The sequence below is a fragment of the Notechis scutatus genome, chromosome 2, assembly GCF_049901735.1.
Source record: "Notechis scutatus isolate UNSWTSFEM ecotype Mainland chromosome 2, rNotScu1.2, whole genome shotgun sequence".
NCBI classification, from domain to species: Eukaryota; Metazoa; Chordata; class Lepidosauria; order Squamata; family Elapidae; genus Notechis; species Notechis scutatus.
In genome coordinates, this window is record NC_142010.1 from 231,340,577 (window position 1) to 231,358,210 (window position 17,634).

The window sequence follows — 17,634 nt, forward strand, 5'->3', positions numbered from 1 at the left end:
GCTTAACAGGCACTGTAAAAATTGTCATAAAATTGAATCTGACTTGACTTACGACACAATAAATGTGGCTCCATTTGTAGTTGAGGACTACCTTGTACCTTACCATTTTCTCTTTTAAAAACTGTTCTGTGAGAAGAGCCAATGTTTATTTTAATATAGGGGCTTCTCATGAAAAGTTTAGGTGTACGTTTGGAACTAAACTGTGCAAGAATCTAGTTTATACTTTAAACATGGCAAGATACTTTATCTGGATCTCCTTCAGGATTTGAAGAAAAACCATTGAAATTCAATCATCCCAATAAAAATTTATGATCTGGCTTTTTACCAAGTAAATCCATTTCTTGCTTGTGTCCTGCTGATATCACATAAAACCAATATTTAAAAGTAAGGCATGAAAGACATTTGCCAAAAGCAAGTGAAAAGAATTAGCCAGTAAGATCTGTGGACCAAGAATATCATTGAGTTAGTTTATGTTACAGCAAAATAAATGATGGAGTAATTCTATGCAAGAGTTAATTCATATTTACCATGTATCCTAAGAAAAAAGGAACATTTTCTTTCTTTTCAGCAAAATATTTCAGACAGCCAGTTGTTCCCATTTAATTATTTCCTTTCCAACCTCGGGACTTAACAGATCACTCAAATAAAATGTTCCTCAGTAGTTTGGAGGAAGGGAGGGGAAAAATAAGAACTATGGGTGGTTCCTACATGATTAAAGAACTTTTACCATTCGTTTTATATCTCTCCAGCTGCAAACACTTTACAGCAGACTGTTTCCATCCAATATTAGTATATGGCTAAGGATAGCGTTGGCTACTGTTCATACTGTTCATAAACTGCCTGCTGTGAATCTGGAACAGGAACTACATATTTGCTAGTTCTACCAAACCTTAACCCCTCATGAATTTATTCAATGTGTTTTGACAAATTAAGATATAAAAGCAGGCTCTGCCCTTATTTTCTTTTAATTGAGAGTAATTGAGAAACACATATACATATCTATAAATAAATTATGCCTAACTATAGCACAAAATGAGCACTGTTTATTTGCAAACATTACTGCTTTTCTTTTTTTAAATATACATGCTTAGAAATGCAGGATACATGAGGAAGGTAAGTTTTATTAGATTAATGTAGGTGAGATTTTTAAAAAAAAATTAAAAGTTGAGAAAAGGAATTAAAAGAAAGTTACAATGAATCCTCCGTCCAATGAAAGAGCAAAGGTACCATGCTAAGATTGTGCACATGACATCCATGTTGTTGGAGGGTGTCAAAAAAAAAGTCAAAATGATAATGATCACTATGATCATGTAGTAATAATCACCTTTTTTTTTTTACTTTTTTGACATCCTCTGCCCCTGTAAACATGGTGGCTTATGCTGTCCCAAAATATTTTTTTAAGTGAAGAGTAACATATTGTCTTCTCCAAAAACAGGCAAAACATTGCAAACTGAGTCATACTTCAGTACTGGCAACAGAACTGTACTCTCCACTGCATTTGAAAGTTGCAGGGTCATGTATGAGTCACAACCTCTAATGTTAACTGACATGATTAAACATGTGTCATAATAGCAAAATATAATTGCTTATTACATAACATGGAGCTCTGTCCCTTCTATTCTTCTTAGAAGCTGCCTCCTTCTGTCAGATATGATCTGCAAAAACAGCACCATCGCTTTCCAACCAACTTTTTGTTGGTATGGTTATCCAGATCTATTAGCCCTAATATGGCCAGTCTGTAGTGTTAGTAATATGCACTTTTCTAACGCTGTAAGAGACGTTGGTCTGAGAAAAATGGAAGACCAATTCTGTAGAGGTCAGGCAAAACATGGATGGATGGATGGATGGATGGGAGGGAGGGAGGGAGGGAGGGAGGGAGGAGGTTCTACTTCTTTCCAACTTAGGTGACTGTGATTATCCTGATGTCTGCCCTGTGCTACTTAAAAACAATATCAATAAGTGTAATTCTACAGCTTTCCTTTGGAACAAAAAGCAACAATAGGAGCATAATGTACAGACTATATGATAAAAATGTACATGGTGATCCAGAAGAGCTTCTCCTCAGGATCATAGGCAAGTTGTAATTTTAAATTATATCAGATTCTTAATTAAAGCCATTAAGCTCAAAATGAACCTGTATTAAATGTAAATGATACCTCTCAAAGGAAAGTGTTTTGAGGTAGCAAGGCAACATCAGAATAGTCTTTTACCCAGAAAATGGTTACATATCAGCGTCACACCAAAACTCATGCTAAAGGTGATTCCCTGGCAGGCCATGCAGGAGAAGAGAAAGCCAAAGCTTGCAAAGTTACATCATGGGGAATCTAGAGCATATAATTGTCATTAAGTTATGATCACAATTGGAACTGGAATTTCAGTGTTTAATAACACATGATGATGTTATTAAACAAGTCATAATCATATGAGTGCAGCCAATTGTATATTACCACAGTCCTAAAGAATCATGTGGCATATACAGTCTTTAAATGAATCCAATTGACTTTGCTTGTTGGAAACCAGATAAGGTCACAAATCACAATTATGTGATCGCAAGATACTGCAACCAGGTGAGCTGGTTGCCAACTCCGAAACTGCGATCATTTATTATGGTGGGTAATGGTCAGTTGTAACTTTTGAGAATGGGTCATAAGTCACTTTTTCTAAGACTGTTGTAAAATTGAACTGCCATTAAACAACTGGTTGTAATTCGAGGACTACAAGAGTAGGAAGTAAGAATATATGGAATACAGTTAACTGAACTGCTTCTGTTCAACAGAAGCTGCTGACAGGTTAAGTGAAATACTTTCTGATAGCCAGATTAAATGCATGCAGGCTACTATTTCAGTTATTTACAATAATGCTAAAGGGCAAGTGGGAATACTGATAACAATAGACTAAAAATGAGGAAGCAAAATCACCCTGATTGGTCTGAAAGGTAGCCTTGGAAAGCCAAACCATTTCAGAAAGCTCATTTAGCAGCAGGTCTGCAAGGAAATTGCTTCATCGGAATGTGAATTAATAATTGAGGCTACTGAAAATGACTGCATGAGAGACAAGAGTACGTCCCTCAGCAGACTTTCCCCTTGCATTATAAAAAGATTTTTTTTTATAATATGCCAGTTTACTTGGACCACTGACCAATAGTTACAGGATCTGACTTTTTAGCTTAGACAGAAAACAAGGGGAAATACCAAATAAGGAAGAAAACCGAAGGGAGAACAGCCCAGCAATAATTAGTGTTGAAAATAAAGGAAAAAAAATATTGATTGTTGCTCAATATGATTCAGAACTAAAGAACTGTCTGTCATCAGTATAATTAGGGTTGCTTGATCTTATTAACATCAAGGTCAAACAACCTTTCTTATTCAGCTACCCTGAGCAACACACATTGATCTGAATTTTAAATATTCTAGCACTTCTAGTTTCAAATGATCTATTGTGAGATTATGGAGTTCTACATTTTGAGACTACCGATACTGGGGAAAGATGGTGCTCAAAAAGAAGTAAGCAGAAAAGGGCTGATAAGGTTTTTACAAAATAAGCAATGAAGAAGAAACTTCATAGAAAGGTTTTTCTCTATACTAGTACAAGATGCTAGGATCAATCACAGAAATGGAAGGTTATAAGTTTTGTTCGTATAAAAAATAAGCAAATTCTTCCCATATAGATAAACAAAAGAAACCATTGCCATGAAAAATGACAACCTGATTGAATGGACATTAGTCAAGTTAATGCTTTCAGGCCATGGAAGCTATGAACTAATGTCAAGCATAGAATCAGTAATATTTGTAAACTACCAGTTATTGGATCTGAAAGCAGAAAAATGATACTTCTCTTACACTCTTTTGTTATCTAATATGGAAACAAGATGCCAAATCAAACAGATTGTTAATCTAATAAAGCACTGTCAGCAGCAAAAACATAATATAAAAATGGGGACAAATCCCATAAATGGAACAATTACATAATGATGTCTAATGAGACTATCTAAAACACATAATCTGCAAGCTAGTGTCATAATGCAGGGACACCCTTTGTCCTGCTTCCCTTCCTATGGCTGACTCTGAATAGCGTCCTTATGTTTTAGGGCTCCATAGACTTTACATACATACAGAGAGAGAGAAATTGACAAGTACAGTATATAATCCTAAGAAGTCCCCATGATATTTATGAATGAACCTTATGGGAATCAATGTTGTAATTAATTTTTTTATCATGAATGACAGTCACTAAATAATAGCAAATGGTGTCTGATAGTATCCATACAGCTACTCCAATTTTAAAGTTATAATCGTTATCAGATTGTATCCCATTTGTATGTTGTATGTCAATGCTGCAATACATGGTGATGGAATAAGTGCCAAAGCTCTTAGTTTTCAACTATGAATTTCCTCTGATTATAGAAAGGGACCTAGGATCCTGTACTTTAGTTAACATGCACAGATAGAATCCACCTTATAACAAGAGTTCCTTGAAAATTTAGTCCTTCTCCAAAAAGGCCTATCTATTCACTTTCAAGGCAATTGTAACAGTTGTGTAGTTATTTAACTTAAAGAGATAGTTCTATATACAGGCAGTCCAGAAAAAAAGCTGTATACTTTACATCTCATGTCCTGAAAATCAGGAACAGAATTTTTATTACCATATTCCTTCTGTTAATCAGAATTCCAGCCCTCCTGAGCTCTGTTTTTGCTGTCAGAGGCTACGCAGGCCAGTCATTTACTGTTTCCAGGGTGGCCCCACGGGCTAGATCTAAGCACCCTGTGGGACAGATCCGGCTCTCGGGCCTCAAGTTTGATACCCTGCCCCAGAAAGGTTACCTTACATTAAGCTGTGACCTTAGTGTTGAAACAATCTATTGAATTCAGATGGAACAGGTGTCAGGTTATGACTAGCAGTGTGCTAATCATTACTTTGGCTAATTAGCCCACTATAGCAATGTCAGATCTGACCATTAGTTACATCAAATTGTACTGGTGTAACATTGCATGCTGCACATAAGTTATCTGTACTCAGAATTCAACTGTTTTAGATAAGTTTAGGCAACTATTGTACTTCCTATGTAAGTACTATCTAAGCAGCCATACTATCACCACCATTATATATTTCTGGGAAAGATATTCTGACATTATTCATATGATTTACAATTACAAAACCTCAACTTGAAAGATAGCTTTCCTCCAGCTTTCCTTTTCTCTTCTTAAAGACAGTTTGCACATAAGTAAGAATCTTCTCTAACTAAAACAACTCCAATGCCCAAACCAGAAATGTGTTAAACGTCTAGTAGAGATGCATTAAAATAAAGGTCATTGACCTTAAAACAAACTGAAATGTTACTAACCAAAGTTAGCTACCTCAAATTATTAAGAATCTTATTTCAAGATTACCATGAAGGCACAGTGGTTAGAATGCAGTATTGCAGGCTAATTCTGCTGACTGCCAACGGCTGGCAGTTCAAATCTCACTGGCTCAAGGTTGACTCAATTTTCCATCCTTCCAAGGTTGGTAAAATGAGGAGCCAGATTATTGAGGGAAATATGCTGACTCTGTAAACTGCTCAGAGAATGAACTATTATATAAGATTAAGTGCTATTGCTATTACATTTATAAGGCAATTTTCTAGAATGATACAGCAAGCCTAAGCCTTTGCTCTCTACCCACCTCTCAAAGACAAAACTAGTTTTTCTCAGAGACACTTCAGAATGAAAGGAATAATTTCCAAGGTGAATATTCAAACCAATCCATCAAAATCTTAAACATCCTGTCAGGTAACTTCCAGGTGATTATTATGCTAATATTGCTTGTTTAGTTTAAAGCTATGTCATTTTTTTTAAAAAAAACATAGTGGAATGTGGATTTAGTCTGTCTATGTCTGGGCATGTCGCTTAAATAAAAGAATGATCAACCAAATGGAAGAGGAGGCCAGATCTGTCATTCATTGTCCAAAAAACTTTAAAAGAAATCAATCAGTAGGTCTTGTACTACCTCTTTGAAGTGCTAAATTGCTATCAACATTCTAAATTATTCTGTAGCTGAATTTCAATCCAATCTCAAAAAATCCGCTATAAAAAACCCAAAACTTAAACAAAGTAGAAAAATATAAAAAGCATAGATACGGTTCAAAATCTTCAAAATCAGCAGATCTTTTGGTGTCTACACAAACAGTCTTTCTTGGCAAATACTGAAATAATGCATGACCACTTCTTCCAAGATTAAAAAAAAAACTGATTTATTTTACCAACCTAGTTCTACAGCTCTGGAATTTCATTGTGGTCACCCATCTGAGTGTTCGCCTGCTTAATTTTTTGAGATCAGCAATGCTCATATAAAAATACATAACCTTTCAGCCTCTTTCTTATTCTGACATTCTGCCCAGTAAGCAATGCCAAATTATAATGAATAGATTTTTTAAAAATCTTATATTTTGACACCAAAAAGGGCTTGTTACATGAATCTGTTTGTTGAGTGATTAATATCCTATCTATCTATCTATCTATCTATCTATCTATCTATCTATCTATCTATCTATCTATCTATCTATCTATACCAAATTTGACAATAGCAACCTAATGTGTATTGCATGAACTGAATATACACTGCTCAAAAAAATAAAGAGAACACTTAAACAACACAATGTAACTCCAAGTCAATCACACTTCTGTGAAATCAAACTGTCCACTTAGGTAGCAACACTGATTGACAATCAATTTCACATGCTGTTGTGCAAATGGAATAGACAACAGGTGGAAAGCATAGGCAGTTAGCAAGACATCCCCAATAAAGGAGTGGTTCTGCAGGTGGTGACCACAGACCACTTTTCAGTTCCTATGCTTTCTGGCTGATGGTTTGGTCACTTTTGAATGCTGGAGGTGCTTTCACTCTAGCGGTAGCATGAGATGGAGTCTACAACCCACACAAGTGGCTCAGGTAGTGCAGCTCATCCAGGATGGCACATCAATGCGAGCTGTGGCAAGAAGGTTTGCTGTGTCTGTCAGCATAGTGTCCAGAGCATGGAGGCACTACAAGGAGAGAGGCCAGTACATCAGGAGATGTGGAGGAGGCCATAGGAGGGGAACAACCCAGCATCAGGACCGCTACCTCCGCCTTTGTGCAAGGAAGGACAGGAGGAGCACTGCCAGAGCCCTGCAAAATGACCTCCAGCGGGCCACAAATGTGCATGTGGCTGCTCAAACGGTCAGAAACAGACTCCATGAGGGCGGTATGAGGGCCCGACGTCCACAGGTGGGGGTTGTGCTTACAGCCCAACACCGTGCAGGACGTTTGGCATTTGCCAGAGAACACCAAGATTGGCAAATTCGCCACCGGCGCCCTGTGCTCTTCACAGATGAAAGCAGGTTCACACTGATCACATGTGACAGACGTGACAGGGTCTGGAGACACCATAGAGAACATTCTGCTGCCTGCAACATCCTCCAGCATGACTGGTTTGGCAGTGGGTCAGTAATGGTGTGGGATGGCATTTCTTTAGGGGGCTGCACAGCCCTCCATGTGCTCACCAGAGGTAGCCTGACTGACATTAGGTACCAAGATGAGATCCTCAGACCCCTTGTGAGACCATATGCTGGTGCAGTTGGCCCTGGGTTCCTCCTAATGCACGACAATGCTAGACCTCATGTGGCTGGAGTGTGTAAGCAGTTCCTGCAAGATGAAGGCATTGATGCTATGGACTGGCCCGCCCGTTCCCCAGACCTGAATCCAATTGAGCACATCTGGGACATCATGTCTTGCTCCATCCACCAACGCCACGTTGTACCACAGACTGTCCAGGAGTTGGGGAATGCTTTAGTCCAGGTGTGGAACGAGATCCCTCAGGAGACCATCCTCCACCTCATCAGGAGCATGTCCAGGCATTGTAGGGAGGTCATACAGGCATGTGGAGGCCACACACACTACTGAGCCTCATCTTGACTTGTTTTAAGGACATTACATCAAAGTTGGATCATCCTGTAGTGTTTTTTTCCACTTTAATTTTGAGTGTAACTCCAAATCCAGACCTCCATGGGTTGCTAAATTTGATTTCCATTGATAATTTTTGTGTGATTTTATTGTCAGCACATTCAACTATGTAATGAACAAAGTATTTAATAAGAATATTTCATTCATTCAGATCTAGGATGTCTTATTTTTGTGTTTCCTTTATTTTTTTGAGCAGTGTACAAACAAACCTCAAAGTCCTATGCTACTTATTTTATTTACAAGGATCTAATAAAGTTCCAGCAATAATATCAATTGTAAATACATGGTTCAGAAAGGGCAAAAGGCATTTATTTACTTCAGCCCATTTATTGTTTATGAAATACTTACTAATCTTAAAAGCACCTACATATATTATACTTCAACAGCCTGATAACATATGTTCCTAAAATTGTTGTTTTTAAAATGTCATGTCATATATATTCAAGTCCCTTCAACTTTTTTGTGAATCATATTCTACCTTACACAGTGCAAAGAAATGCTCCCTACAAACCACCCTGAAACATTGGGCACACTTCAAATGGTACTATACTATCAAAAATGGCCTGTATGGAACTTCCTTTATATAAAGATGTAAGAATATTCTATTTGAGTTCAACCTGTTTCTGTACAAATTGATAAAGTAGATATTCCATGTACTTGCAAAAACTTGTTCAGAGCTTGTCAGAGAAGGCAAAAAAATTAATCTTAACAAAACCCCTTTTGTTCTAACAGATGGCTTAAAATCTGAGTTACTGTATAAGAAAGGAGGGAAGGATAAATCAGGCATAGTGATGGATCAGTTCCTCTTTAAATTCTCACTGTAAATCATGGAAAGCTAGCCAAATCTACATTCCATCTGCAGCGATAACATTTACAATAGCATTTACATCTAAATGTAGATGCATGAAATTACCCATGCAAACATATATATGACTTTGGACACATTTCACTGCATTCTTTGGTTATTCATTAAAACTCACCAATCTTCTACAAACACACTTCAAAGAGCTACACACTCTACAATTAAGACTTCTAGGATTCATCTAAAACTACTTTCCTTAAGCTCTGTACATGCACATGTACAGAAAGAGAAAGAAAATTTCACCTGATAGTTCTATCAACTCGTCAAATTAATTATGATGGAAAGTCCATATACACATAGATCTATTTACACAAAAGCTGATGTGTGTAGACTATAAACATGGTATTTATATTGCTGAATATCTCAATGTATAATTAAGAAACAATCAAACCCAATAATATTAGACTATATAAAGACATTATCCATCACAGCTTTGCCAATTCAGAGGGCTGCTTAAATCATAGAAATACTGTCATTTAAATATCAAGGTGGGTACATCTCCCAAAAATTCCTTTCAGCCAATCCAAGGGCCTCTTCAGACTGCCAGTGTATGCATGTTCGTACATAGAAGATGTTTCTGCAGTGAGTTGCTACAACACTTTTATAAGCAACACTTGTGGTAGTGAAAGAAAGGAAGGGTCTAAAGAAAATGATGTGTACATCATTATCAATACACTTTCCTTTGGTTTATTGACTTACACAATTCTTATCTTTCTATAGTGAAGTATGTTGAGTTCATATAAGGAAATTCACTTTGCTGTTAAAGCTTGGGGGTCATCTAAAAACTGCTCATGAACCTTAATAGTAAAACTCAGGTGCAATAAGGAATGAAAAGAAGTTTAGCAACAGCAAGCCTTTTAATCTCAGAAAAGCAACCATCCACAGGGAAGGTCAAAAAAGTCAAGATAGTGAGTATAATTGCATGACTGAAGCCCCACTCATTTGTACATGCATTTACAGACTTTAATGTATATGCAAAAGGAAAGGGCTTTGATAATCGGTTTCTGATTACCATCATAACAACTTTGCCTTACCACATAGGCTCTGCTGTCTGTAGAGTTTTTCAACTCTATCCTAGATACAAGTTCCTCTAAGTTCGATCATATTAAATCACAACAAATTGTTGTGTGTTGAGAATTGTTCAAATGGGATTAAATAACTTATTGCTTTTATAGAAAATTAGATTAAAATAAATAGACTTTTGAGTGGGTCATATACAGCCAATGTTTGACATGGCTGCAAAATACCTTTTCCCAGAAGCAAAAAAGCACTGGACTTTGAGATCTGTTTGATTCTAAGGCACTGTTGGAAATAAAAGATTTTCTTCTTGAAAGTAGTGCTTTGATGCATACTAAGTTCCTAGTCATTTTCTACAAATTAAAAGAATCTTAAGAGAATTAGGGGAGGAAGCTTGGGAGATACCAATAAATACTCCATTAGGCATATTGTCACTCTGGGACACTTTGTGACTCTTGCTTTATTTAACCATGGAATAGACAAAGTATTCAAAAGTATCTGGAGATCAGCAAATGAATTAAATGGAATTTGAGTTATAATTAGACCTTCTCACAAGTAAAACCAACCATTACCATAAACCTTCTATCAATCAACTCAGTGGGATAGCTCCAAACTATAATACATCCAGTAGTAATAATAGTAATATAAAATGATAATACTAGTCATAACAAGTACTGAAAAACAACCACACATTCAGATTACTAAAATTGTAAAAATAGGCCTTCTACATGAGAAAACTTTCTGCAAAATAAGCAAAAATTGTGGTTATAATTAAAAAAGAAAAATTTATAATTATAGGTCAATATAGTAAAAAGATTAAATAAATTATATTACATAGTTTGACAGAAGCCAGAATAGCTTTTGCAAAATTATGGAAAGGAGATTCAATTTGAATCTCCCTTCAGAAGATTTTGTCATACAAACAGTACTGGAATGCGCTGAAATGGATAAGCTCACACTGGAAATGAAAGACAAGGAGGATTCTGAATATTATGCAATATGGAATCAATGGTATGAGTGGTTAAAAAACAGATATAAAGATTAAGATGAAGGATTATGGCAAATAAAGCAAGAAACCTTAATAGATTATCAATATATGTATGTATATAATAATGTATGTAGGATATAACAAAAGGTTGTTACAAATATGAGTGAGATTTGTATTTTTGAAAACCATAATAAAAACAATAAAAAGAAAAAAGAAATAAAAAAGAAAGTTTTATTTTTACACTTCAGTAATTAAAGCAGAGACCTTTAGTGGTTAAGGCATCGGGCTAGAAACCAGGAGACGATGAGTTCTATTCTCATCTCGAGCACAAGCTGACTGGATGATGGATGGCATATTCATTTAACTAATAAATAAAACCTATTGTTATATCTCTCCAATTAATAACTGCAGAATAACTGATACATTTTCACTACCCAGAATTATCAATTTTTTTTTCAGAAATCAGTTTCAATATGACAGCACTCTCTCACACACACTCTCTCTCTCTCTTTCTCTCTCTCTCTCTCTCTCTTTCCCCCCTCCCTCTCTCCCTCCTTTCCTCCTTGTCTCTTTCTTACCTTTGCGGAGAGCACATGTCATAGATAAGGTCCAATATATCCACAAGAAATGTTTAAACATTTTGACCTAAAAATAGAACAGAAAATAATCACTATGCATATTTTCATAATACAATCACAGTAAATATCTTGATAATGGTTAAAGCACCATGATAGAAACTGACTGAGACTAGGAGTTCTAATTCTGCTTTATGAATGGAAGCCATAGGTGATTTTGGGTCAGTCATTTTCTGTCCTCCTAACACACTTCACAGATTTGCAAAAAAAAAATTAAAAAAATCTAAAGATTAAAATAAGATTATTGTCTTCACTTCACACCAACTGTCTAACGGATAATAAAATTTGACCTTTTTTGGAAAAATGAATTCCTTGATCGTGTCCCTTAATTATGACCCATACTGTGAAATATCTCAACATTTTAGAAGCCGGCAACATTTATACAAAAGCAAGAATAGCAAAATTAGCTTAAGACCTCAAATGGTCTCTAGATGACACCATCCAGGAGAGGAGTTCAAGAGATAGGACTTTCCCACCTCAGAAATGTCAACCTCTTTGCCTATCTCTCCCATGCTCTGTGCTAAGAAAAGCAGGTCCTTCTTCAGAAAGAAGAAAGCAATGAATCTGAACTGGAGAGAAATTGATAAACTAATTGCCAGGAATGCTATATTTCTTAGTCTTAGACTTTAGATTCTCTAAGTGTGGGAGTAAAAAGATTTGAGAAAGAAGAGTTGTTGAGGCCTAGGAAGAGGGAAAAGAAGTTAACAGGCCAAAATGAAATCTGTGTGTCTTAAATGGTGAGCTGAAGATTCCTCAAAGTCCCTCAGTATAGCAGGGATTTTATTGACAGAATATACATATATACGTATATGATTAGGCAATCTGAGGCATGTGGGTTTTTTTTTTCAAAACCACATTTAAATTTGCTTTTATCCATTATGACAGAAGTGCCATAGAAGTTTTCTGGAAATGTTTTGAGCATAAAAGGACTACATATAAGCATGTTTCAAAATCTACTCTATAACAAACAATCTGGATTTCATTCCCCTCTGGAAAAATGATTCACAAAGAAACGTAACAACCAAATTAGGCCTTTTTAAGATGACTGGAAATTATAACCGTGCTACACAACCTCCATTTAAAGAAACCAGAAAAATGACTTAATCTATTCAAGTCAATGGGATTTCATAATTGACTTCAACATGACATGCCGACTATATTTACTTTATTGCATCATTTGTAAAAAAAAAAAAAAAAAAAGAATAAATTATAGAAATACTGAACAAGCTGCCAAACCATATTTGGATAAAATTGTGCTGACACATATATATATGGCTAAGTTCCTTTCCCTTAAGAATCCTGAAGCTCAACATCAAAGCTTAGTTTCAAAATATTTTTCAGTGCAGTCATACACCCGATATACTTGACATGGGCTCATGCTGACTAGTCAACTGCCGTTGGGAATGATTGGAATGATCAACTAAAGATAACTTCATTATTTATGAGTTTGAGTCAATTCATGAATTAATCTATAATTAAGGTTCTATACATTTCCATCAGGATAAAAATAATAGTAAGGAAACAGACTTAGGTTTGTTCTAAGCTCTTTGCCAGCAAGTATTGCATTGCTTATAGAAAGAGCTCAAGATTCTAGTGAATAATATTGTATAGCTGGGAAATGGCAAAAAAGGATTACAAAAATAATCAAGTGGGCTGTCTAAGAAAAGATTACAATATGGGGAAGGCAAACAAAGGGAATTACAGGTAGTCCTCAACTTATAACCATTTATTTTGGAATTATATCAGCACTGAAAAGACCTGTCCTCACACTTATGAGCATTGCCACACTCCCATGATCACTTGATCAAAATTTGGGCATTTAGCAAACAGCATATATTTACAATTGTTACAGTATCCTGGGGTCATGTCATGTGATCATTGTTTATGATGTTTCCCGCCATCTTTCAACATGCAAAGTTAATACAGGGAACTTGTTTACCAACCATGTGTTTCATTTAACAACTGCAGTAATTTGCCTGATAACCATGGGGAAAAAAAGAATTGTAAAACCAGGCACAACTCATTTAACAGCCACCTTGCTTAGCAACAGAAATTCTGATTCACATTGCAGTTATAAGTTGAAGAGGTAGTCAGCTATCTATATTTATAATCAGTTTTTTTTAAAAAAAACCGCTATTTTACAACTTAAATCAGTTGGCTAATTTTCCAGCTGATTTCACTCACCCATAAATCAATCCTTGCTATCTTCAGAAAATTATAATGCTGGGAAAGTGAAAGGAAATGGAAGAGAACAACAAGCACTAAGATGGATAGTCTCAATTACAGCAGTGATGGGTAAACTGCATTAAGACTTGAAAGACCAGGTTGGGACCAGATCATTCTAGAGAAACTCCATGTCAGGGGTATCAAACTGATGGCCCATGGGCCAGATGCATCACATGCAGGCCATGCCCACCCCTGCGAAGGGAAAAAATATCACGGAACACCATGTGATGGCAACGTGATGCCACAAGCTTGACACCCATGATCTACGTGGTCACTAAGAACTGACACGAATTTGATGGCAGATAATAAATCATGAATCAACCCAAATGTAATCCATTCTGGTAAATCGAGTCTAGAATTATTCCTAAACTTTATACAGGTAGCCCTCAACTTACAAATATTTGCTTAGTGACCGTTTGAAGTTACAGCAGCAGTGAAAAAAAAACTTATGTCCATTGTAGACCCATGGTCATGTGATCAAAATTCAGGTACTTGGAAACTAGAATGTATTTATGACAGCTGTACTGCCCTGGTTCATATATAACCTTCCTAACCAGCTTCTGACAAGCAAAGTCAAAGGGTGAAACCCAGATTTGCTTAATAACCTCACTAAATTGCAGTGATTCAATTAACGGTGGCAAAAAAAGGTCATAAAATGGGCCAAAACTCACATAACTTCTGCCTTATTTAGCAATGGAAATTTTGGACTCAGTTGTAGATGTAAGTCAAGAACTACCTGTATAAATTTCATAACTTCAGATACTTAATTCTGAATTTATGAAGTGCTGTAATTTCTTGAAGACTGAATTATTTCTGTATTATGTTCAAAATACAAAGCAAACTTCTCACTTGATTATCAATTTTTTTTGTATAAATATTTACCATAACAAAATTTCTGGATCTGAAATTTGTACTAAAAGTAGGGAAGTAAATGGAATGGTTTGCCACTTTATAAGCATATAATAACCTAACAGATTCTTTAGGCAGAGATAAGATCAGCTAAGAAAGCTAAAGTTCTGCTCCAAGCTAATTTAGTCTAATTACTACATTCTTGCCAAAAAATGTCAGATTTTTACCACTTCAGAGTTGCACAGTATTTTCTTATTCCACATTATTGCTCTTGGCAAGAACAGGAGAAGACACAAATAGTTAGTTAAATAGTTAAATGTTCACAACAGGATAGGGGAAAGTAGCCCAAAACTGAAGCTTCTGCGATTAATTTCACATTAAGTATTCTTTCTTAGAATTCTACTGCTTTAAAATAAATATGAGAATCAATGGTGAAAATTATTATATATTTTATGATGGAGTCATGTATTTAGTTTAAATGACACTGAATCCAATTAAAGTAGCTTTCAATATACTGTAAATGCTGGAATAACCAATATTCTTTTTAATCCAAAACAGGAAACTGCCTTCTAAGACCATTATTCTTATATTTACCTTAAAGCAACACATACTTTGCAAATCATAAGGCCTCTATTTAGATATAGCCTTTTCTCCATCATACTGTTGGTTGGATCCAAACTCAAAGGTCACCTACCCTGTTTCTCCAACAATATGGCCTCCCCCAATAGGAAGTCCCAGCATGTTTTATAGGCATGAAATGAAATTAAGCCCCTCCCCCAAATTAAGGCCTATATTAAAACATGCTAAATGGGGGAAATGGCGGGGGCTTGCCGTTAGGAAGTACTTTTGTTGCACATCCGGATATGGTGCTGCCTGCGTTGACCCCAATACGAAGTGCCCCACCAACGCCGAGGTCAACATCCAAGCCATCACCGCCCGCCTGAAGATGCAAGGGGTGGAATTAAGTCACCCGAAAAGACAGCCTAGCCATTTTTCAGGGCTTAAAAAAAAATAAGACCCGGCCTTATTATATGAAAAACACGGTATCATATTTCCTAAAATATTCCTTATTTCAAGGAGCATTAAATCAATATAACTGTATACTAATTTCAATATAAGAATAATTTTCACTCCCTGTAAGATGTTTCCAGGCTTACTTTAAAGTGTTTTGTTTCTTCTAGTTTAGACAAAGAAATATGAAATCTGGGTGCTGTCTTAGAGCCACAAAAGAGCATACTAATTAAACAGCAACACATTAAGTCTCTAAGGCTCTGTTTGCTGAGCAAGCTGTGACCAAATACTTCCCAGGTATATCATTTTCTAATATTGTATTTTATTATGCTAAACAAGTCAATGAAAGAAAATATGCACAAGACCATTGAAGAATCAACACCTTAAAATTGATAAGCATAGAAATGAAAAAGGGGAAAGGAAAAAAAAGCCAGGAAATTATTTTATAAACAAAAAAATTACCCAAAGTCTGCATTATTATTTTTTAAAGCAACCATTATCAAGCAGTTCATATCAATGTTCAAATGATGTTAATTAAAAGTATATTTCTATTTCCAGCATTGCAGAATAATTCTTTTATCCACCCTTATTGAAGAATCCACAATTCTTCATAGCTGGATATATACAAAATACCAATAATATACCCAACAAGAACTTGGATTTTCAACATGCAATGATTGAGCCAGAATTGTTAGCTCTGCTAATATCAGCCCCAAATGCATTAATAGCTCAGAACCAAATTAATAGTCCTTTAATTACATATCCAGCAGCATGAAGATTGCAATCTAACTAACCATGCTAAAATTCCCTGTAGCATTCAAATACAGTAATCAACAATTTTGTTGCTTAAACCTATTTTAGTGTCACAATTTCACATTGTTTACTGCAATTCTCCTTTTGTTCACCAAGACATTCACATTTCTACTTCCCAAGGTCATCTAATAATTACCATCAGCTAATAGTTGTTATATCTGATGGTGTGGCTTTTGCTGTATCTGCTTCAGGCTGGATTTCCAGATAAAAAGTTCTAGACCAAGATTGCCTTTGCTCAGTCTCCCCAGTTTGTTCTCTCTAGATCTGTTGTTCTTCAAACTGTTGAACTGTAAATCCCAGGGTCTCCAGCTGTTGGTTGTATTAACTGAGAAGTAATCCAATGCAGCTGGAAGACCTTAGGGTAATAAGAGTTTCTTAGATGATGGCCACCACTAGGCAAAAACAGGAAAAAAAACTTTTTTTAACTTGGATTTTAGGCTGCAGTATATTTACTGTTCTTCTCACATGCATACATGGAATGCAGCTGTTTCTGATTTACAACTTGTAAAAAACAGAGTAAGGTTTGACAGAGCCACCAGTGCATGAATGAGCAAGCAGTCTCTATTGTAGTTCACTGAGGATCAAACAGATTCATGAAACCATATAAGTTTATACTGTGAATATCTCAGAATAAAGTTTTCTCTGAGCCCTACTCCTCCCCCTTTTTTTCAAGGACTTCTTGAGAAACAAAAATGGCTTCTTGCTTCCTGAACAAGTTGATCAGTCAACAGCTGGACTCCTTGTTTTCAACTATCATGGCTGTCATAAGAAAAGTACTAAAGATCTTCTTTCAACTGGAAAAGTCTTGTTAGATATTTGCCAAAATATAACAAATGTATTTGCTAATGCCTAAATTGTGTTTTATCCAAACTGAAGAGTAAAAAGAAGTAGAAAAGAAATTGGCAGTTGCTTTCATTACCGCTAGCAAAAGGAAACAATCATATAGCTTACTGCATTAAGAAAAGGGAAAGATTGTAACATCCTTTGCCATCTTGGGCCCTCACATATTTTGCTTCCTTGTACCATGCACATTTAACACTCAGGATTTATTTTGCAATTCTAATAGCTGTTGTATCTTCTTGAGATTTAGCTCCCATAAATTTGGCATGGTGTAGTTCAAAGCATATTTAACGAGTTCCATTAAACTTGATCCCAAGTAAATACACTTAAAACTACAATCCAAGTTGCTGAAATTGCTTGTCTGATTTCACGCTTTCAGAGAAGCTGAAGAAGAAAAGCGTTAGACCCTGTACTTC

At 35.8% G+C, this 17,634-nt stretch overlaps 1 protein-coding gene across 3 annotated transcripts in view; it reads right to left on the reverse strand.

Annotated features, from left to right (window-relative positions):
• Positions 1-17,634, reverse strand: part of VCAN (versican) — a 100,879-nt gene that overhangs the window by 75,911 nt on the left and 7,334 nt on the right. For all 3 annotated transcript variants that reach the window (XM_026672067.2, XM_026672092.2, XM_026672084.2), the window contains exon 2: positions 11,423-11,489. In XM_026672067.2, coding sequence (XP_026527852.2) covers positions 11,423-11,483 — 61 coding nt within the window. In that variant the 5' untranslated portion in view covers positions 11,484-11,489. The remainder of the gene's footprint in view (positions 1-11,422; positions 11,490-17,634) is intronic.